This window comes from Desmodus rotundus, chromosome 7 (genome assembly GCF_022682495.2).
Source record: "Desmodus rotundus isolate HL8 chromosome 7, HLdesRot8A.1, whole genome shotgun sequence".
Taxonomy (NCBI): Eukaryota; Metazoa; Chordata; class Mammalia; order Chiroptera; family Phyllostomidae; genus Desmodus; species Desmodus rotundus.
In genome coordinates, this window is record NC_071393.1 from 73,890,033 (window position 1) to 73,913,513 (window position 23,481).

The following is a 23,481-nucleotide window of genomic DNA, read 5'->3' on the forward strand; positions in this document are numbered from 1 at the left end:
AGCTGGTTTGTAGAATCAGAAATAGGACTAAATTGACAAAGTTAACCGTAGGTGAGTTGTCCATTGAGAATTGACCGCAGACTGATGATGACTTCCACAGTCCCTGTAGCAGGGGACGTCAGGTTTGTGTTCCTTTTAACGTGCCTCCTAGGAAAAATGAGAACCTAATGATTGGTTATTCTTTTCTGATTTGGTGTAGGAGCTGTCCAGTTGTGCACCCCACTACTGCTTCCCCGAAATAGGCAAATATATGAGCACAACGAAGCTGCCTTATTCATGGACCACAGCGGGATGCTGGTGATGCTTCCTTTTGATCTGCGGGTAAGGCACGCTCTGCTGACAGTTTGGATGCCATGTCTGGTCGCAGGGGCGGCACAACTGTTAAAGGAGCACCCCCACTGATCCTTTCGTTTTGCTTTTTTGGCTGGACTTATGATCTGCAATGTAGATTCGACATGTCGCCCTTAGAGAACATATTTTTAAGGAAGTTATCAGGGTGAGAGCATTCCTGAAATTTAGTAATTGTTTGACCCCATGTTCATCCTCCTTGCTAATCACACAAGTGCCTTAGGCCCTAGAAACCAGAGCCCTGCATTGCAGGTGTCATGTCTATGCCTCAATGCTGAGCTCTGCTGAGCGACCGTAGCAAGTAACCAGGCCAACTGAGACAAATAAGGGGAGTTTTCTCCTCTACTTCCTGGGTAGACCTTCAGTAACTTTCTGACATGTGAATGTCTTCAACAATTAAATTCTTAGAACAGCAAGTGTCCCTGCTAATTGGGCGCGCTGAACTCTGCTCATGCGTGCTGCCTTTGGATCCCCCAGGCTCCCTCGGACAGCAGCACTCTTACAGGCCATTCGCTCACATGCTGTTCACTGCTGAGAAGCCCACTGTACATGCATAAGACAGACAAGAGTTCCATACTCCTTGTGTCCCCAAAAGCATTTATAAGTAGAGAAATGAGCAAAGGATATAACCAGGCAATTCTCAAAAGAGAAAATGCACAGGGCTGATAAACTTCTGAGATGTTCAGCCTCACTAATAATGAGGAAATACCAAGCAAAGGTATCTCCACTTCACCCATCAGACTGACAGAAATATTTAAATTAATATCCAGAGATGACAAGGCCATAGAAAATAGGTACTTTCATATGTTGCTGATGGGAATGTAAATCACTAAACCTTTAGAAAAATAATCTGAAAGTATTTAATAAATTTTTTTTAATTATGTACAAACTATGCCCTGTAAACTAGCAATTCCACTTTGAGGAATTGATTTAAAGAAAATAAAAATATATCAGTGTAAGAATATTAAAAGGATGTTTTTGTTACGTTGTTATGGTGGTCAAAAACTGAAAACTGCATGTTTATCTATAGGAAATCGGTTGCATAATTTACTATGGAATATTACAGAGGTATGAGATCAAAACACGTACATATCTCTTAGACATATCCATATCTGTATTGATCTGCAGAAATGCCCGTGGTACCTTGTTAGCTGGGGAAAAGTATGTATATTTCAAAGGAACTCTAATATGATTCCATTTTTATTATAAGGAGAGAAACTTGTTTGAAAAAACCAGCTGCGTGTGTGCATAAAGTGCACTGTATGTGTGCATCACCTGGCATGTGTAAGGTGTAAACATACTCTCGTGTGCCTGTGAACGACCATGAACACCAGCTTGTTTGTGTCTCCATAGAGTTGTGAAGTGTCAAAGAATGCACTGAACCTTTGACTGTATTTTTCTGGAGAGAGTATTGAATCAGGGCATTTTTCTTTTTCGTGTTTAGTTGTGTGGCTTATTGCAAGAACAGATTTTGTTTTATGGTTTAAGGGAAAAAATCCTTTTATATTCTTGGCTTGTTTTTCTCTTACAGTAAGTAGTGATTGGGGGTTATTCTGAGTAAGAGGTGAATAGGTAGCATGTCAGACATGTGGGCTCTGCTAACGAAAGGGTAGAAGTATAGACGTTTACATACTGATACTTACACTGACTGCTTCTTCTCCAGACACGAGGAGACTGAAGTGTAGATTCTTAAACATCAGCTCCCTTTCTGTGAGCTTCCAAAAGATAAAAAGTGATTACCCTTTAGAATTTGACCCTTTAGTCAGTGATACTATCAGATCTCTTGGGACCATCTGAAAATGGTTTTATAAGTTGTGATGATTATTAGTGGGTAGTTATTAAGAATTTCTCCTAAAATATCAATAGGAAAATCAAGAAATTCACCATAAAAAATACCCATTTTGATTGCATTATCATAAATGACACATTAAAAAATTCACAGGTAACCAAATAACTGGCACTGATTTTAATGTGGCATAATAAAATCGGCAGATTATATTTAAATAAAAGTGAATATTTCTCAAACTTAAAAGCCACAATGACTAAGGCAGGTGGTGTGTGCCGCAGTGGGGTCTGCTGCTGACTGACACACTCAGGAGCACGTCAAGGAATGTGAGTGACAAGCAGCGCTCAGCTTTGTGACTGTATGAAAAACCACTGAATGATACTTTAGAAGGGTGAGCTCTATGCTATGTGAGTTCTATCTCAATAAAGCAGTTACTTAAAAACCAAAAGAAGTATGCTAGCTGGCACATCTTGACATTGACCTATGAAACTTTATTTTTCAGGTTCCTTTTGCAAGATATGTGGCAAGAAATAATATATTGAATTTAAAACGGTAAGAAACAGTGGGGATTTCATTTGGTGGATGTGGGAAAGAAACCCAGGAAGAATGTTTTATCTTCTGTGATCCTTACACAGTAAAGAATTTTGGGGTTAAAGTATTGAGCGTGGAATATGGCCAAAGAGCCCAGGCAAAGTAGCCCTTTCTATGAAGTGACGAGGACGGTCAGACTCCTCTTTACAAGGGAGGTAGCAGTTGGGCAGGTACCCTGAAGCTCCCGCAGTCTATTCTGTGACTTCTAAACATCCCCAAGCAACATAATTAATTACTTTCGCAAATGGTTGCTTAGGGGAAAAAAAAAAACATCTGGCTGTTCTTGATCACAGATGGCCCATTTTAAAATTTAATTGGAGGTACAAATGGCCAATGGTCCCTGTGTGAAAACTGCCTACACAGGTAACGGAACAAAAGCTGCTTGTAGGGAAATGGAGTAAACCCAGCAGGAGTGCCGACCTCTCTGCAAGCACTCAGCCCTGGGGGAAGGCTTTCTGTACATTCAGATAGCTCCGGCGCTGACAGGAGGCCTCCCTAAATGGAGCTGTATTGCTGTCAAGTAGGCGCCCTACTAAAGCTCCTTCCTCAAAAGAAATCAAAGCTCTTTACCTGCTTTTATTCTCAGCTGCAAGTGAACCATTAATAGTCGTAGTCCTCAGGTGTGGGTATCGTTGTGTAGAAAGCAAGCACTTACGGTAAAATTATTTTGTGTATAATTTCATCTCTATTTCAAATACTTAATGAAAAAAAATTAAGTCTCATAGTTTAATTATGGGAAAACTGGGAATTGGAACCTAGATCACAAGGCAAGACTGTTCTGGGCAAATCTTGTCTTTAAGCTTTCTTAGTCATACCACTGATTAATATTTTCATTTTTGTTACTTTTATCTTTTTCAACAATTTCTTATGCATTTTTGATTTCAGGAAGCAATGACCTTAGAAATCTGGGTTTCTCTCTCCAGATACTGCATAGAACGAGTGTTCAGACCTCGCAAGTTAGACCGATTTCATCCCAAAGAACTTCTGGAATGTGCATTTGATATTGTCACCTCGACCCCCAACAGCTCTCTGCCCACTGCTGAAATCATCTACACTATCTACGAAATCATCCAGGAATTTCCAGCCCTTCAGGTTCCTGTCCATATTCTAACGTTCTGAAGTTGTCATCACACCACCAGAGTCCTTCAGCAAACGCAGGGAGGCTGACCGACTGCGGAACTGCTCCTCAGTGTGTGCTGACTGTGAATCACGTTTTACTAGAATAGCTGGGGAGAGTTTGACAGGAACCAGCTTTGTTTTTGTCTATTTTATTTTGGGGGAAGGGTGTTGTTTCTCTGCCCATTCTTCCAAAATGCAAGAAATTAGGCTAAAATTCCTAGGATGCATTTTTAGCACTTTCATAACCTCTTCAGAGCCCTTGGAGGCTCCCTCCTACACCCCATTTCTCAACTCCCCAGCTTCACTTTTCATCATGCGTGCGTCCTCCCTAGCCCGTGGAGACTGCTTCCAGCACAACAGTTTGCTCTCCTCAGGCCTTCCCTCCCCGTCCCACAAGACTGAGCTGTTCACTCCCAGTCACAGTATTCCTTTGTATTGAGAGACTTTTCTCTGCCCCACCATGGTTTGGGCCCTTTCTCCCCAGGAAGCCTTTCTGCTCCCCCACTGATGGGCTGGCCGCCTTTTCTCTTCAACTCTCACAGCACTTGAGATGAGACAGCGCCTGCTTCCTTGAGTTGTGTTCATTGTTAGTTGTTCAGGCAGAATGTGTGCTCTTTTTTTTTTCAAATTATAAGAAAAAGTTCACTTAGAAAGTTAGAGGTAGTAGGAGTGAGCCAACTGGGCTGTGTGGGCTCAGGAAACAAGTTACAGAGGCAGAAGAAGAGCCCTTGGAGCTTAGGGGGGAGAAGGGTCAAGGGGAAGGCACGGATGTGCTCTCAACGGGGAGAACTTGCCCAGAGTGTGTGCCCTTTCCGGGCAGAACCCATGTGTCTCCTTCTCTGCATTCCCCACTGCACCTGCGTGAGCGCACAGCTCACGACTGAACGCTCGCGCAGTAGTTGGCTTGTGTGGACAAAAGTAAGAATAGCTCTCCCACTAGCCTGTGCTACTAAGTGAGTTACCATTGAACCAAATGCTTTCCCTCTTAAAGTCAATATGAATTTGCTCAGGCTTTTCAACACAGATGAAGACCACACTGTCTTTGGTATGGGTAATGAAGTGTTAAATTATGTTATGCTCTTTGACTACAACAAATGTAAAAAGAATGTATATGAAAAAGTAAGCTAGAAAGCAGTATGCTAAGAAGCAATTTTTTCACGTTCAGTCCTCCCATGTGTTAGGATGATAAATCGGTTAAGATCCTAGGTTTGGTCACATATGTATACTGCTTTTGTAATGAAAATAATCTTTTTTTTTTGTATTCTAGGAAAGAAATTACAATATTTATTTGAACCATACCATGTTATTGAAAGCAATACTCTTACATTGTGGGATCCCAGAAGATAAACTCAGTCAAGTCTACATTATTCTGTATGATGCTGTGGTAAGCATTTAATAACTTTGACTTGATATGGAAGGATAAAAATAGTTCATGAGCATTTTCTCACTGATGTTACCATAACATTGAATTGGGACTTTTATCTCCTTCCCTCATGGTAAAAGAACCAATTCTCTTTGATTCAGTTAACAAGTATTGGTTGAGCTTTTATTCTGGACTAAGCCTGTACTACTTAGTGACCTCCTGGGTATTTTTTAAGGCTAACGTCTGATTTCAAAAGATCAAATTGTCTTATTTCATTTGTAAGACAATAAAGTTTTTCACTAATCTACTTCTAAAGGCAAAAAATCAGTCCTGATACCTGCCAGTAATGACCTTTGTTGAGCACCTGAGCCACGTGGCGAGCATTATTCTAATCTCTTCGTATAGACTAACTCACTCCACCCTCCCAAGTGCTGTAATGCCTAATTTACAGAGTGCAAGAGAAGGAAGTGTTAATATCGAGAATAGAAGGTTATGCTCTGCCCTTAATTCCTCGACCTGCCTGTGTGTATCAGTGAAGTCACTCACAGATTTGGATTGGCTCAACTGGGGCAGATGGTTTAAATCTCTGTTGGAGCCTCAGTTAGCACCTCCTTCCTGTGGGACTGGGGCAGTGGCGCCTCCAGTTACTTCTCCTAATTAGCCACATCATAATATTCGTTACTCTCCAGTATGTGTGCAGAGCCTGGAGGGAAAGCCTTGAAAATTTTAAGTAGCATGATATTATGAGGCTGGGATGGAGGTGGATGCTTGCTTATCTTTTCTAACTTCTTTTCAAGTTAAATGTTGTTTTCACAATAAGAGACATCTAAAAGATTTAGTAACTAACAGAGCCAAACAGTCTGTGATTAAGGCAGAACAAATAGTAGAAGTCATAATGGCTTACTGTTCCTTATACACCAAAAGGCTTAACTAGCTTTTCTCGAGGTGTATCTCGAGGACCCTAACCTTACTGTTTGTTTCCAGTGGTTCTCTCCTCCCCCAAAAGTGCTGCTGCTCTTTAGCAGTAACAGATACAATATGATGTCAATCCAAGACTGGCAGAAACCCCAGGGAACTTGCGGAGGGGCATCATCAGGTCAGCCGTGTTCACATCCACAGCCACAGCCAGGCTGCGGGCGCAGGATGAACTGCTGAGCCTGTCAGCACGAAGTCTTTGTCACGGGTCACAGATCAGTGGGCGCCTTCCCCACCCAGACAGAAGCGCCCTGGTTGAGCCTGTCCAACTCTGAGCTGCTGTATCATTCAGCAGATGCAACTTTCCCCTTTTTAATTTTCATGTCAGGGTCTTTCAGATTTTAAAACAATGTTAGTTTTATGTGAATTGGAAAAAAAAATTTTGTAAATCACAGAATTATTCCATCCTTCATAATTAGGAGGAGTTTATCCAAAATAAAGGTTGTATTTGTCAGAATTAACCTGAAAATTGTATCTTGTTCAGGGCCATTTGGTCAATCTCACTGTTACCTTTTTCTTCCACATTAGACAGAAAAGCTGACAAGGAGAGAAGTGGAAGCTAAATTTTGTAATCTGTCTTTGTCTCCTAATAGTGTAAGTACCTCCTAGTGGAGTTATTACCTCGCTCTCTGAATTTGTGATACCCGGAAACATCTCCAGATTCTTGCTGCAATAAGGCAGCCACACTTCCTGCCACCACCTCACAGATGCAGCTTTTCCCTTGAGTGTTAATAGGTACCATGGCAACCCCTGGGATTAAGGGAAGAGAGAAACCAGTGTTGTGATCAAAGAATGCCTCTCCATGCTGCTGCTTAATGTGCTGTAATCATCGTGTTCTTTCTCCGTTGCCAGATGCCTCTCTTTCACACCCCGTGTAGAGGCCGTGCTTGGTAGAGCCTCCTGCTGAGCAGATCTGGTACTCACTGTCCTCTTCTGGAACAGAGTCTGTGGGCCTGGCATAAGGCACAGAGCTCTGCAGATTCATTTGGGTAGCCACCCATCCCACACCCCACTGACCCCTGCTGGGTCTTGAATTGAAGCTCTTGCTTTTCTGGTACATTTCCTACTCCTAAAACCTTGCAATTGATCCCACTGGGCATGATCCTGGAGTGACCAGGTTTGTTGTATTCTTTCTGCAGTCATCAGATTGGGCCCAGATCTTTGGCAGAGTAGACCGCACTTAACTGAGTTGCTGAAAAGCAGAAGACAACAGGGATTTCTTACATTTTCCTGAATATTTATATAAGAGAGATTTAAAAAAAAATCTTTCCAGAACCCTTGTAGCCCTTGGACTGACACTTAGTTACACAATCCTGTGGTGATCAGCAAAATTCACATATGGGATAGATTAAAATATGATCATACACAGGTCAGCAGTCACTCAATCTCGGACACTCATAGTGTGGCAGGCAGAGTGCTAGGGATATAATGAGTAGGTTGAGGAGTCCACAGACTGCTTTCAATTCTTAACTAGTATCGGCCCTTAAAAAGCCATGAGGGGATATAGGCAGCATGTATCTACCCTCTACTCTTCAAAACAGCTTTCACAGGGTACACATAAACCACTGTTTAGGACGTCCTGCAGTCCTGGCTGGCGTGGCTTAGTGTGTTGAGCACTGGCCTGCGAACTGAGCCGGTTCGATTCCCGGGCAGGGCACGTGCCTGGGTGGCGGGGCCAGGTCCCCTGTTGGGGACCTGCAAGAGGCAGCCAATCAATGTTTCTCTCCCTCTCTTCCTCTCTCTCTGAAAAATAAATTTTACATATCCCTTAAAAAAAAAGTCACCCCTACTGTATGCAGGCAGGGAAAGTAAAGCAGACACATAGCACAGGGAGTTCTAAAAATTCAGGCTAAACTTTCAATGTTAAATATTGGAGGAGATATTGATGATAAGCAAAGAGACCCAAATGGCATAATGTTCTGATATGAAAAACAGTATTTACTTAATACCCTAGACATGTACACTGGACATACCTACGTGCACAAATAGTTCTGTGTGTATAAACAGCATAAAGAATCTACTCAAGAACCCACCTGACTCAGTATTTCCCCACCTGAAAGTTCAAGCCCAAAGGGTTCTTTGAACTAACGTCACATTCGACGACTTTCCTCTTGCACAGGAAAATGGCATCGGTTGCCAAAGTGTCAGCTTCTTTTTGCTGATCTCTACCTACTGATCATTTGATGATGATAAGCATTAATTCAGAGTTATGGTTGGTTAGTTTAAAATGGAACAATTAGTATCTAATAAAGGCAGTTGGTACTCTCATTATTTAAAACTGAAACTCTAAGGATATTAAAAAGGGAGTAGAAATATTGCAAAACAGTTTGAAATATCTGGGCCAGTCTTCCTATTTTACAAAGGAGGTGCTGAGGCCCAAAGAGATACTGTGAGTTGTCCAAAGTGACATGGAGTTAGTTGGTGATAGGGTGAGGACCCAAACCTGGGGACACTGACTCGAATGCTTGTGGTTATTTTATTAACGGGGGAATTTAACGTAAAAGTTTATTGAGAAGAAATAATGTTATTAAGAAGAAAAATTAAAATGAGACTTTAAAAATTAAAATATTTTATCTTTCGTAAAGAAATTATAGGAGATTTTAACAATTTGGGTTTTTTTTAAATACAAATGATTTATGATTATTATATTAAACTATCTTAAGCTGACTCTTCATTCAGCTCTTAGTTTCCAGTTGCCAATTTAGAGTTGAACCAGGTTCTGCTTGCCTTGATATAGCTATAATCTTGTTTCTTAATTCCCACTGGAGCTCCTGTTAGTTTTCTCTCCAGTCTTATAATCCCAGTTGTTTCCTCTTCTCTTGCTCTGTGCCGTGACTGTACCTGGCCCACAGAGAGGTCATCACTAGTCCCTGGCCTCTCCAGGGGAGGACATTGCATACAGCTGGTGAGAGCCGGGAGCTGGGAATGAGGTCTGAACTCAAGAGAAGGAAAGATCAGGAAGCCTCCTGCAGGAGATGACATCTGAGCTACATCCCCCAGCTACAAATAGGAATCATTCAAGCAAAGGGAGGAGAGGGGATTTCTGACTGACTCAGTGTGGTATCAGAACAAGCCAGACTTTGCCTTCTTGCCCGCACCCTGCACTTGTGTGCCTGTAGTAATGGGAGTACACGGGAATAAGGATGGAAAGGGGAACAATGCTGGCTTGAGAATATATAGTGGAGGCTCTGCTAGAGCCAAGGTCTGCTCTGCTGGGGTCAGCATTAACTGTGAGTAAGTGTGTGACTAAAAATGAACTGTGAGGAGGTGCCTGAAGCACTTCTGCGAGGTGCATTACAGTTGTTGGAAAAGGATAATCCTCATTTGGGATTGTGGTAAAGGCTAGAATAACCAACTACAAAATCCTCCTCTTGGAGGTGCAGAGGCTCTGCTGGGTCCCCCTGAGTGTACAAAGCGCGGTGCAAAGTAAGTCTTCCCTGCTGTGGACTGGAAGCTAACTGTGCCTCTTTGCATTCCAGCTGTGTCGACTCTACAAATTTATTGAGCAGAAGGGAGATTTGCAAGATCTAACGCCAGCAATAAATTCATTAATAAAACAAAAAACAGGTGTTGCCCAATTGGTGAAGTATGGCTTAAAAGATCTAGAGGAGGTTGTTGGACTGCTGAAGAAACTTGGCATAAAGTTACAGGTTTGGCAACTGTTTGATTCTGGCAGTACAGGTTTGTGGCATTAATAACAGCACAAGAGGGAAATGGGCTTTATTTTATTAATGCTAATAATGTTTTATTTCTCCAGAAGAGCTCTGCTTTCTACATTTTGGAACATGATATCTAGTAATAATTTTGGCTTAAGTCAGAATTTCTGTGCAAGCATCACAATTCCTATTGTGCAGCAGTTCTTATTATGTCTGCGTCAGAGAAGCGGTTATTCATGAAGAGCAGTTTCTCTTACTTGGTGGGCTGTAGCGAAACACTTTGTGCCAGACCTTACAGAATATTTGGTTTATGCTAATAGGTTGTCCTGACGCCGCTGATGGAAAACAGTGCCTTTGACATGTTTGTGGCGTTTCCCTCGCCAGGTCCTGATCAACTTGGGCTTGGTTTACAAGGTGCAGCAGCACAGCGGGGTCATCTTCCAGTTTGTGGCGTGCATCAGACGGAGGCAGAGGGCCGTGTCTGAAATCCTTGCAGCTGGTGGCAGATACGACCTGCTGGTGAGGGCTGGCCCTGAATTTGGTGATCTATTCTGGCTTAATTTCACTTCCTTCTCGACTTGTTACTTTGAAATTTTTCAAACCTACAGAAAAATTGAACCAGTGTTATAATTATCATTGAACACCTGTATATCTTTTATCTAGGAAGAGGAATGGAAATGTCTTGTGGACCACACTTGTAATCTTTTTGAAGTTTTATTTTGAAATAATTATAGATTTACAGGAAATTGCAAAGATAGTACAGAGAGGTTTGTTTACCTTTACCCCGTTTCTTCCAATGGTTAAGCCTGGCATAACTATAATAATACCTCCACACCAGGGTGTGGACATTGGTTTACTATATAATTCGGGGCCATTTGACCCACGTGTGGATCCCTGTAACCACCCATGGAGTGTGGAACCGCGTCTGCCTTCACCCCGTCCCCATGCCATGTGCTCTACTGCATACATTGAGACCCACATCAGACAGTGTTATGCTTTTTCCTTTGACTTTCAGACTCGGAGAAACTCAAGAGAATAAGAGAGTCCACTGTATTTCCCCTACATTTCTGGTTTCTGATGAGAAATCTGTTACTGGAATTATTTTTCCCCTATAGGAATGGTGATTCTCACTCAATGGTTTTAAAGAGTTTTTTTTCTTTGTCTTTAGTTGGAAGTTTAGTTAGGATGTTTCTCGGCTGGAACAGGGCAGGTATTGTCTAAGTTTTCTGTGCCGCTGGGTTGCCCCTTTTTTTGGTCTTTTGGCCAGAAAAAGTAGGTTTTCATCGGGGCTTTTTTGTTGTTTCTCTGGCCTGTCTGGGTCGCAGGTTTCTCCAGCACCCAATCCAGCATATGTGAGGCAAAGTCCAGACCCAGGGAACTAGCCACGTGTCTCGTGGTTCCTGGCCCTCTCTCTACTTCAGAACCTTTCTATGTTTGTTTTATATGTAGTGCCCAGGAATTTTAGCTGTACTTAGCAGGAGGAATAGGGAGAAGCGTACTTACTCATCCTTGGTCCAGAACCTATATGATACATTTTAAATTAACTAGTAATATAAAATAGTAAAGAGAAATAGGTGGAATTAATTCTAATAATATGTTTCATTTAATAAAATATTATTTCAACATGTAATCAAAGTTTTTTAAATTATTAATGAGCTATTTCATGTTCCCTTTTTTATTCTGAAACTTTGCGACCAGTGTGTATGTTACACACAGCACACTTCAGCTCTCGTTAGCCGTATCTCAGCTGCTCAAGCCGTGCGTGGCTAGCGGCTGCCGTAGCAAACAGTGCAGTTCCAGGTGTAACATTTTCCTAACTGTGCACATGTGCTTGCTTCTCTCTCTTGCCACACACACACACGTGTCTTTTTGTTGAACCCTTTGATGATAAGTTGCTAAGAGTACATGCCCTCTAAATGTTGCTTTGCCCTTAATTGCAATGTCTTTTCTGTTTCATGACCAATGTGTCCTTCTCTGCAGATTCCCCAGTTTAGAGGACCACAGGCTCTGGGGCCAGTTCCCACCGCCATCGGGGTCAGCATCGCTATCGACAAGATATCTGCTGCTGTCCTCAACATGGAAGAACCTGTAAGTCCTGCCCTTTCTTCCCACTGTGCCTCAAGTTGTCTTTTATTTTAGTCATGTACGCGGAACCCCCAGGTGTGGCGGTGATAGACTAGGATTTGGGAGATCGTCTTTGCCATGATGGACAAACCCGAAACTTGGTGTGAATCCTTGCATTTCAGTTCTTAGGCTCTAGCTGGGGGACCTCAGACAATCCACTCCTCCTTTTCTAGCCTCAGTCTCCTCACCTGCAATGACCTATGTAAGTGGGAGGTGTTATAGTTGTTAACAGACTCATATCAAAGCCCATTGCTCAGAAACCCTCCTGCATTCTACAGAACTAAAAATGGTTCTTTTTCCATTGTGTTTCAGGCAAGATTAGTTTTCTCAGAGGAAAAGTATCTTTCTGATTGATGGCTTAGGGTAATTGAAATAATTTCTATCTTAAAACACTAATATTAAGGGTTTTTTTACTGTGCTGTTTCTTTTTTTTTTACTATATAACTTTGAAGCAAAGGCTTCTGCACATACGTTGCTGCACCAGATGTCAAAATGCCTGTCTTCACACGAGCGCTGCCCCCCTCCTGGTATTGGTTCCCCCACAGGCCTGTCATCAGGCTCTTCTACATGTCATCACTCTCTTTCTGATCCAGGTTACAGTGAGCTCTTGTGACCTCCTGGTTGTCAGTGTTGGCCAGATGTCCATGTCCAGGGCCATCAACATCACCCAGAAACTCTGGACGGCGGGAATCACAGCAGAAATCATGTGTGACTGGTCACAGGTAATAAGACAAACAGCACCAGTGAATGGAGCGCAGACAGTCCCGGCGTCCATGGCAATTGTCTTCCACCACGTGGGGTTCTCAGACTCTCTGCGGTTACAGTTGCTCCCAGTATTACTTTCTCATGGCCGCAGTAACAAATCACCACACACTTAGCAGTTAAAAACAACACGGTTTATTAGTTGAGTACATTTCTAGACTTCAGAAGTCTGAAATCAGTAGTAACTGGCCTCAGCTCAGGGTGTTGATAGGGTTATTCTTTCTGAAGGCCTTGTGGGCAGAGTCCATTTCCTGGCCTTTTCCAGCTCCTGGAGGCTTCCCTCATTCGTTGATTCCTGCCCCTGTCCTCCGTCTTTGAACTTGGCAGTGTAGCATCGTCCTTCCTCTCTGACCTCTGCTTCTGCCCTTACATCTCTCTAACTCTGACCCTCCTGTCTCCTTCTTACAAAGACCCCAGTGATTGCCCTGGGCCCACCTAGGCAACCCAGGATAATCTCCCTATCTCGAGATCCTTAACTTTATCACATCTGCAAAGTCCCTTGTACCACGTAAGATAATGAGTTCAGGGTTCTGGGGATGAGGATGCGGACACCTTTGCGGCCCGTTACCCTGCCTGCCACACTCCCCAGAGGCATTCTGTGTTGACTGTGTTTTCAGCTTTATGTCCTCAGACCTCCCATAGCTGACTGAATCCCTGCCTGCCCTGTAGAATATGGGGCCTGTAGATAACCACGAGCAGACCACAGGAGGGGTTGCACCCCTGGGTGGCCATCAGGTTGTACGCATGTTCCCCCACACTCGGTGCCCCAGAGCCTGAAGAGATAGGTGCCTGGGGAGACAGACCCACGCTCCCTGCGGCTCTTTTCACATCGCCTGACAAGTTGTTTCTGAAGCTGCCGCTCTCCATTTTTGCGTTATGTAAAAATTCGTGTCAGAAGTGGGCTGAGCAATAGTTCCTAATGATTTCAGAGCAGCACCCTCTTCCATATGTTAACTTGCTTCACAAATTGTTAGGGAAGTGCTGTGTCTTCCAATCAAATGTAACAGTGACTTCAGTCCCACCCAGTGACATTCCCTTGCAGGCTTCTCTGCTCTGATGTTCTTTGCTTTCTCACTCAGTTCTGCTTTTCGCCTTTCATTATTTTTTGCCTTTGCTTTCCTCAAAAGCCGTGTGCATGTGTATGTGTGTGCATGTGTATGTGTGTGTGTGTGTGTTGTATAATTTCTGGCACCTCCCATCAAGATTTAAAGCTTCTGGAGGGTAGGGGGGAGGTGGAGCAGGGTATGGGGGATAAACAGTGATGGAAGGAAACTGGGCTTAGGGTGGAGAACACATAGTACAGTGTACAGATGATGTGTTGTGGAATTGTGCGCCTGAAACCCGTGTAATTTTGTTAATCAGTGTCACCCCAGTGAATTCAATAAGAAGAAAAGGGGAAAAAGAGCTCTGAAGCTTCTGACAATCTCTTACTCTGTCCTGACCACATCGATTGCCCATGGCCCCGTAGAATAGTAATGAAAGTAACCACGGCGAAAGAGTCTTACTCCTCCTTTGAATTCTGTACAATTCTTGCTTAACATTTATAATCCCTGAGGTCAGCATGTTCACTTTGAGAATACAGTTGAACACAGTGTTTTCATTCCTTTTAATTCCTTGAAGCTGCCCCAGGTGCTCCGTGTTTATTTCATACACTATTTGTTTATTTCAGTCCCAAGAGGAATTACAGGAGTACTGCAGACATCACGAAATCACCTATGTGGCCCTCATCTCAGATAAAGAAGGGAGCCATGTCAAGGTAAAGACCAAAGGAAATCTTTCACAATTCAAGAGATTTCCAAAACTTAGTGTGTACTGTGGAGTCCATTACTTTGCTCTCCCTCTGAATTGCTGCGCTTGTTATTAGAAAGAATATAAAATAAGGAAGAGAGAATCTCAGCATTTCCTTGGAACTTAAGAAAAACCGCCACTGCAGTTTTTTCCTACTTTTTTCTCCTTGTGTTTTTTTCATCTAAGAAAATAAAAATAATAATTAGAGCTGATACTGTTGACTGACAGATCCTCTGGCTGCTTACTAACCAGTTTTACTGTTGCATTTAACTAACAGTGCTCAGAACTATATGACCTCATAACCTTTATTTCTGTTTTTAAAGGGAAAAAATCAAAATCAACATTTTCCTCCTTGTTTTTCTCTTATAATGTCATTGTCTAGTTTTAACGAGTATAATAGTGGCTGCATAAGATGAATTGGACAGTGTTCTCACCTTTTCTGTTTTCCGGAAAATTTTAGTTAGAATTGGTATTAGTTCATCCTCATATATTTGGTAGAGCTCACCAGTAAAGCTGCATGGGCTCAGATGTAGTGCTATTCAGGTCGCCTCTTTCTTCATGAGTGAGTTTTGGTAGTTTGTATCTTTCCTAGAATGTTTCCATCTCATGTGAGTTTTCAAACATTCCCTGTTCTCTCACTACCTGTAGGGTCTGTGGTTGTATCCCTCTTCATTCCTGAATTGGTAATTCATGTCTTCCATCTTCTTTTTTTTTTTTTCCCGGTCAGCCTGACTAGAGGTTTATCAATTTTGCCTTCAGAGAACCAGCTTTTGGTGCTGAGTTTTCTCTGTTTTTTTGTTTGTTTTCTACTTATTGATTTCTTTTTTTTTTTTAAGATTTTATTTGGTTTTAGAAGAGAAGGAAGGGAGAAAGAGAGGGAGAGAAACAGCAATGTGTCGACATTTGTGAGAGATACATGGATCAGTTGCCTCTCACACGCCCCCAACTGGGGACCTGGCCTGCAACCCAGACATGTGCCCTGACCAGGAATCAAACTGATAACCTTTCAGTTCGCAGGCCAGAGCTCAATCCACTGAGCCACACCAGCCAGGGTTCCATTCTTTATTATATTTTTCATTCTGCTGATTTTGGATTTGGTTTGCTCTTTTTAAGTTTATTCTCAGACAGAATGTTAGATCAGGGTTTAACAAACTACAACCTACAGGCCAAATCTGGCCCACGGCCTATTTTTTATAACTTGTGAGCTGCAAACCCTTTTTATGCTCTTTGTGTTGAAAGAAGAAGTAGTGTGAGATAGAGACCATGTGTGGCCTGCAATACAGAGTTTATTATCTTGTCCTTTACGGAAAAAAAAAAAGCTGGCCACCTGGCTTAGATCAAAGATTATAGATTTTCTTCTTTTCTAAGTATAAGCATTTAATGCTATCATTTTCGCTCTACATACTGTATTAATTGCATACCGCACACTTTTTATATAGTAGTTTTATTTTCACTCATTCAGAATATTTTCTAATTTTCTTGATGATTTCTTCTTTTATCCATAGGTTATTTAGAAGTGTGTGTGTTTTAATTTCCAAATGTTTGGGTATTTTTTAGAATATTTCTTTAATTATTTCTAGTTTAATTCCTTGTGGACAGAGATCATACTCTATGTGATTTCAGTACTTTAAATGTTATGGAGACAAGTTTTAAAGTCCAAAATATCTGTTATTGTAAATGTTTCATGTGCACTTGGAAAGAATGTATATTCTACATTGTTAGGAGGAGTGTTTAATAAACATCAATTTGGCCCTGGCTGGTGTGCCTCAGTGGGTTGAGTACCGACCTGTGAACCAAAGGGTCACCAGTTTGATTCCCAGTCAGGGCACATGCCTGGGTTGCAGGCCAGGTCCCCAGTTAGGGGCGTGAGAAAGGCAACCACACATTGATGTTTCTCTCCTTCTCTTTCTCCTTCCCTCCCCCTGTCTAAAAATAAATAAATAAAATTAAAAATAAAGAAATAAACATCAATTTGGGATGTTCCGGCCAAGATGGAGGCATAGGTAGAAACACTTCTCTTCCTCGCACAACCAAAAGAAGGATAACAACCAGTTTAAAAACAACTACCAGAAATTCAAACTGCATGGAAGTCCCAAGGAGTTAAAGAAACATTCATCCAGACTGGTAGGAGGGGCAGAGAGGACACAAGGCAAGGCAGCAGCTAGCAGACAGGTCCTGCATTTGTGCGCCAATAAGCCAGGAAGAACAATTGGAGAGTGAGACAGAACGTGGAACCCAGGGTTTCGGCGCCAGAAACTAAAGACTCAAAACCTCTGGCTGTAAAAATCTGTGGGGGTTGTGGCAGTGGGAGAAATTCCCAGTCTCACAGGAGAGTCCGTGGGAGAGGCCCACAGGGTCCTAGAATGTGCACAAACCCACCCACCTGTTAATCAGCACCTGAAAGTGCACAATCTGCTTGTGAGAAGCAAGGGAAGTGATGGAAAGTGGGGCCCGAGCTGAGCCAGCTGCATTGTTCCCTCAGACCCCTCCCCCACATAGAGAGCCATAATGCAGCAAAGAGGTTGCCCTGCCCTGGCAAATACCTAAGGTTCTGCTCCTTACTACATAACAGGTATGCCAAGAGAAAGAAATATGGCCCAAATGAAAGAACAGATCAAAACTCCAGAAAAAGAACTAAGTGAGGAGGAGATAGACAACCTATCAGATGCAGAGTTCAAAACACTGGTAATCAGGATGCTCACGGAACTGATTGAGCTCAGTCACAAAATGAAGGAAGAGACGAAGGCTATACATAGTGAAACAAAGGAAAATATACAGGGAACCAATAGTGAAGGAAAGGAAACTGGGACTGAAACCAACGATTTGAAACAAAAGGAAGAAATAAACATTCAACCAGAACAGAATGAAGAATCAAGAAATCAAAAAATTGAGAAGAAGCTTAGGAACCTCTGGACAACTTTAAATGCTCCAACGTCTGAATCATAGGGGTGCCAGAAGCAGAAGAGTAAGAGCAAGAAATTAAAAACTTATTTGAACAAATAATGAAAACTTCCCCAATCTGGCGAAGGAAATAGACTTCCAGGAAGTCCAGGAAGCTCAGAGAGTCCCAAAGAGGTTGGACCCAAGGAAGCAAACACCAAGGCACATCATAATTACATTACCCAAAATTAAAGATGAGAGAATCTTAAAAGCAGTGAAAGAAAAGGAGACAGTTGCCTACAAAGGGGTTCCCATAAGACTGTCAGCTGATTCCTCAAAAGAAACCTTACAGGCAAGAAGGAGCTGGAAAGAAGTATTCCAAGTCATGAATAGCAAGGGCCTACATCCAAGATTACTCTGTCCAGCAAAGCTATCATTTAGAATGGAAGGGCAGATGAAGTGCTTCCCAGATAAAGTTAAGTTAAAGGAGTTCATCATCACCAAGCCCTTATTATTTGAAATGTTAAAGGGACTTGTCTAAGTAAAAGAAGATCAAAAGTATGAACAGTAAAATGACAACGACCATCAACAACTGAACCTAAAAAAAAAAAAAACAACAAACCAAGCAAACAACTAGAGCAGGAAAAGAATCAACAGAAATGGAGATCACATGGAGGGTTATCAGTGGGAAGGGGAGGGGGGAAATGGGGGGAAAAGTTACAGAGAATAAGAAGCATAAATGGTAGGCACAAAATAGACAGGGGGAGGTTAAGAATGGTACAGGAAATGGAGAAGCCAAAGAACTTTTATGTACAACCATGGACATGAACTAAGTGGGGTTGGGGGGAGAATGCTGGAGGGTGGGGCATTGCAGGGAGGAGGGGGATAAAGGAATAAAAAATTTTGGACAATTATAATAGCATAATCAATATAATATACTTAAAAAAAATAATACACATCGTTTTGTTCATGTTAGTTCATACCATTACTTAAATCTTCTATATCTTTACTAACTTCTTTTGTCTATATGTTCTGTCAGTTACTGAGGAGTATTAATCTCCAGCTCTAATTGTAGATTTATCTGTATCTCCTTTTAGTTCTATCAATTCTGCTTCATGTATTTTGAAACTGTTATTTGGCCCTGGCTGGTGTGGCTCAGTTGACTGAGCACCAACCTGTGGACAGAAAGGTTGCCGTTTCGATTCACAGTCAGAACACATGGCTAGGCTGTGGGCCAGGTCCCCAGCTGGGAGGCGTGCAAGAGGCAACCCATTGATGTTTGTCTCACACATCAATGTTTCTCTCCCTCTCTTTCTCCCTCACCCCCTAAAAGTAAAATAAAATATTTTTTTTGTTTTTTAATATATTTATTGATTATGCTATTACAGTTGTCCCATTTCCCCCCCCACTCCACTCCATCCTGCCCACCCCCTCCCTCCCACATTCCCCCCCCATAGTTCATGTCCATGGGTCATACTTATAAGTTCTTTGGCTTCTACATTTCCTACACTATTCTTACCCTCCCCCTGTCTATTTTCCACCTATCATCTATGCTACTTATTCTCTGTACCTTTCCCCCCCTCTCCCCCTCCCACTCCCCTATTGACACCCCTCCATGTGATCTCCATCTCTATGGTTCTGTTCCTGTTCTAGTTGTTTGCCTAGTTTGCTCTTGTTTTTGTTTTAGGTGTGGTCGTTAATAACTGTGAGTTTGCTGTCATTTTTACTGTTCCTAGTTTTTATCTTCTTTTTCTTAGGTAACTCCCTTTAACATTTCGTATAATAAGGGCTTGGTGATGATGAACTTCTTTAACTTGACCTTATCTGAGAAGCACTTTATCTTCCCTTCCATTCTAAATGATAGCTTTGCTGGATACAGTAATCTTGGATGTAGGTCCTTGCGTTTAATCTTGGGTAATGGAATTATGATGTGCCTTGGTGTGGTCCTCCTTGGGTCCAGCTTCTTTGGGACTCTCTGAGCTTCCTGGACTTCCCGGAAGTCTATTTCCTTTACCATATTAGGGAAGTTCTTCATTATTTGTTCAAATAAGTTTTCGATTTTTTGTTCTTCCTCTTCTCCTTCTGGCACCCCTATAATTCGGATGTTGGAACATTTCGAGATGTCCTGGAGGTTCCTATGCCTCTCCTCATTTTTCTGAGTTCTTGTTTCTTCATTCTTTTCTGGTTGTATGTTTCTTTCTTCCTTCTGGTCCACACCGTTGATTTGAGTCCTAGTTTCCTTCCCATCACTATTGGTTCCCTGTACATTTTCCTTTGTTTCTCTTAGCATAGGCTTCATTTTTTCATCTACTTTTCGAACAGATTCAACCAATTCTGTGAGCATCTTGATAACCAGTGCTTTGAACTGTGCATCCGATAGGTTGGCTATCTCTTCGTTGCTTAGTTTTATTTTTTCTGGAGCTTTGAAGTGTTCTGTCATTTGGGCCATTTTTTTGTTTGTTTGTTTGTTTGTCTTGGCGCGTCTGTTACTTTAAGGGGCGGAGCCTTAGGTGTTCCCTGGGGCGGGGTAATGCTGGTCTCTACGCTGTGACACTGTACGTGGGGGAGAGGCCGAGTGGGAGCAATGGCGCCCGCCTCACTCTCCTCCGGATTTCAGTCTTTCACTCCGCTACCCACAATCAAACTGGGCCCCGTTGGTGCTGGTTCCCCAGTGGGTGGGCTTGTGCACACTCCAGGCTCCTGTGGGTCTCTCCAACAACCTCTCCCGTGAGGCTGGGAGTCTCTCCTACTGCTGCCCCAACCCCCACGGGTGCTTTCAATCAGAGGTTTGAGGCTTTATTTCCCAGAGCTGGAGCCCTGGGTTGCGCAGTCTGCTTCGCTCCCCGCCATTTGTCCGGTTTATCTGTGGGTGAATATGGGGCCCCAGGGTGCTACCCACTGCTCTGCCTGCCCCGCTCTCCGCCACTCTGAGTCCGGCCCTCTCGGTTTATCTGTGCAAATGTAGGGTTGCAGGGTCTGCTAGTGCGCGGACTGCCTGCCCCGTTCGTCCCACACTCCGCCAGTCTCAGTCCCGCCACGGCAAAGTGAGTCCTCTCCACCCTGGTGCCCATGTCCGCCCCTCCTACTGGTCTGGATGAATGTTTATTTTGTATTTCCTTGGTGTCGGACTTCCTTGCCGTTTGATTCTGTCAGTTCTGGTTGTGCAAGGAGGCGCAGTGTGTCTACCTACGCCGCCATCTTGGTTCTCTCTAAAATATTTTTTTAAATGAAAAGAAACTCTGTTATTTGGTGAATACACATTTAGGATTTTATATCTAATTGATGAATTGACCTCTTTATCATGAAATATTCTTTATCCCTGGTTATATTTTTTGCTCCGAAGTCTTTTGGTTAGTGTTTGCATGACTTACCTTTCTCCATCCTGGCTGTGTGTCTTTAATATATTTAAAGTGGGTTCTTTAGAGACCATCACTAGTTGAGTTTTGCTTTTTTTGTCCAGCCTTTTAAAAATTGGAGTGGTTAGGCCATTTATATGTGATGGAGTTATTAAAATGGTTGAATTTAAATCTACCATTTTACTGTCTGTTCTTTTTCCCATTTTTTTCTGTTTTCTTGCCCTCTTTTAAATTCTTACTCCATTTTTATCTCTTCTATCGGCTTACTGACTGTAACTCTTTGTCTTTGGTGGGACTTTTTAGTGACTTCTCTAGGGTTTGTAGGATACATCTCTAAGTTATTACATTGTACCTTCAAAAAATATCATACACCTTCACATATATTACAACAGAATAATATTACAACAGAATGCTTCCATTTTCCCTTTCTCCCATCCTTGGTGCTATTGTTGCCAAATATTTTTTTTCTACCTATGTTATAAATCCCATAGTGCATTGTTTATATTTTGGTTTTAATTAGCTATCTTTTAAAGAGGTTTTTAAATAAGGGGGAAATGTTCTTTATATTTACCCACACATTTACCATTTCTGAAACTTTTTATTCCTTTATGTTGAGCCAGGTAACATTGTGATTTAATTTAACCTTCTCTCTGCAGAACTTCCTTTAATATTTCTGGTTAGGGTAGGTCTGCTGGTGATAAATTCTCTCAGCTGTTATTGGTCTGAAAAATCTTCATTTTACCTTTATTTCTTTTTTTTAAAGATTTTATTTCTTTATTTCTGGAGAGAGGGGAAGGAAGGGAGAAAGAGAGGGAGAGAAACATCAGTGTGAGAGAGAAATTTCGAGTAGATGCCTCTCGTAGGTACCCGGATTGGGGACTGAGCAGCCTGTGCCCCACAGGACGTCACCCAACCATCTGAGCCTCACTGGCTAGGGCATGAGTCATATTTTTTATTACCACTTCTCATTCCTAACAATTTTTGATTGGTTGTTGAACATTATGAATTTTACATTTTTGGGTGCTGGGTTTTCTTATGTTCTTGTAAACACTGTTGAGCTTTGTTTTAGGATGTAGTTAGGATCCTTGGATTCTGTTTGACCCTTTGAAGGCTTGATTTTAAGTTTTGTTAGGGCACGTTCAGGGCGATCCTCAGTCTTGGCCTAATTTACTCCCTGGAAAGGCACCCTTTGGAGGATTCTGCCTCATGCCCTATATATTATGAGATCTCTCTTGTTCTGGTAAGAACAAGAACTATTCCCAGCCCTGGCAGTTCCAGAGATTATTATGCCCACGTATTTCTGGCAGTTGTTTCCTCAGCCTTGGACAGTTTCCTCTCCCCTATGCCAGGTCAGTTCTCTGCCAAAGAGGCGAGTGGGTTCCTCTGCAGACCTCCAGAAATCCTTCCTTCTCTGTGAATGTAGCTCTCTCCTCTTTGGTCTCCTGCCCCATCATTTCTAGCCAGCTTGGCCTGCCAAAACACCAGTCTGTCTCTGACCAGCAAGACTCCGGTCTCTGTTTAGGTCCCCCTTCCCGGCACCGCAGTCTGCAAACTTCCTCACACAATAACCTGGCACTTGTAGGCCCACTTCGTTTCCCTTCTCTCCAGGATAATGGTCCTCCACTGCTTGTTGTCCAACGTCTAAAAGCCATTGTTTATGTTTTATCTGGTTTTGCAGTTTATGGCAGGAGGCCAGTTCTTATAGTAGTTAATCCGTCATGGACAGATTTGAAAGTCCCTGCTACCAGCCTGCTCATTAGCCACAAAATCATGAATGACCCTAAATTGATGACTCTAGTCTCTGCTAGATAATTCTAGCATCACAACGCAGTGCTCTGTGGCTAGCACATTTTACAAACTGGCATCAGAATCTGCTTCCCAAAATTTACACTCATGGGTCCTAGTTCTGCCCTCGGGAGTAGTCAAGGTAACAAATCGAATTTTTCTTCCTTCTCTCAAGTACTTTCGAATAAATTTTAGGAGACAGCTGCCGTGCCACTTTAACTCCTCTTTTCTGGTGTAAACATTCCAGTTACTTAAGCCATTCCTCGTAACATGGTTTCCAGATCTTTGACCCTCTTAACCTCCTCTAGACACACTTAACTTCGCCAGTGTCTGTCTGTGAATGTGATACTAAAGTTCTGCAGCGTGCTCTAAGCATGTTCTGACTAAATGGGAAGGGCCTCTGACCTCCCTCAATCCAGATACCATATTTCTCCTAATACAGCCTGTGAGTGAACTCTTAGCACCGTGTGGTTCCTTTGGCTCATACTGAATTCATCAACAACTAAAACCCATTAGACTTTTCTCTTTTTTTTTTTTAATTTTTTTCAAAGATTTTCTTCATTTTTTTAGAGAGGGGAAAGGAGGGAGGAAGAACGGAAGAGAAATATCACTGTGTGGTTGCCTCTCTCTCACCCTCCACTGAGGACCTGGCCCACAACCCAGGAATGTGTCCTGACTGGGAATCGAACCAGTGACCATTTGGTTCGCAGGCTGGCACTCAATCCACTGAGCCACACCAGCCAGGGCCCCATTAGGCTTTTCACAGTTTTTATCATGCCTGACTAGTCTTCTACAGTGAAGGCTTTTCTTTCAGGAGTTCATATTTATCTCCATTAAATGTGATCTTGTTCACTTCAACATCATTCCAGCATGCCCAACTCTTTTCAGTCTTGCTTCTGCCTCTGTTAATGATGGGTCAATAGCATCATCTCTATATTTGAAGGGCAA

The 23,481-nt window shown here is 42.4% G+C and overlaps 1 protein-coding gene across 1 annotated transcript in view; it reads left to right on the forward strand.

The window, feature by feature from the left end:
• EIF2AK4 (eukaryotic translation initiation factor 2 alpha kinase 4) overlaps positions 1-23,481 on the forward strand; it is a 99,109-nt gene that overhangs the window by 66,010 nt on the left and 9,618 nt on the right. The window contains exons 23-32 of the mRNA XM_024567590.3: positions 200-321; positions 2,637-2,686; positions 3,649-3,817; positions 5,112-5,228; positions 6,711-6,776; positions 9,662-9,832; positions 10,223-10,357; positions 11,819-11,926; positions 12,556-12,684; positions 14,394-14,480. Of these exons, the coding sequence (XP_024423358.2) occupies positions 200-321; positions 2,637-2,686; positions 3,649-3,817; positions 5,112-5,228; positions 6,711-6,776; positions 9,662-9,832; positions 10,223-10,357; positions 11,819-11,926; positions 12,556-12,684; positions 14,394-14,480 (1,154 nt within the window). The remainder of the gene's footprint in view (positions 1-199; positions 322-2,636; positions 2,687-3,648; positions 3,818-5,111; positions 5,229-6,710; positions 6,777-9,661; positions 9,833-10,222; positions 10,358-11,818; positions 11,927-12,555; positions 12,685-14,393; positions 14,481-23,481) is intronic.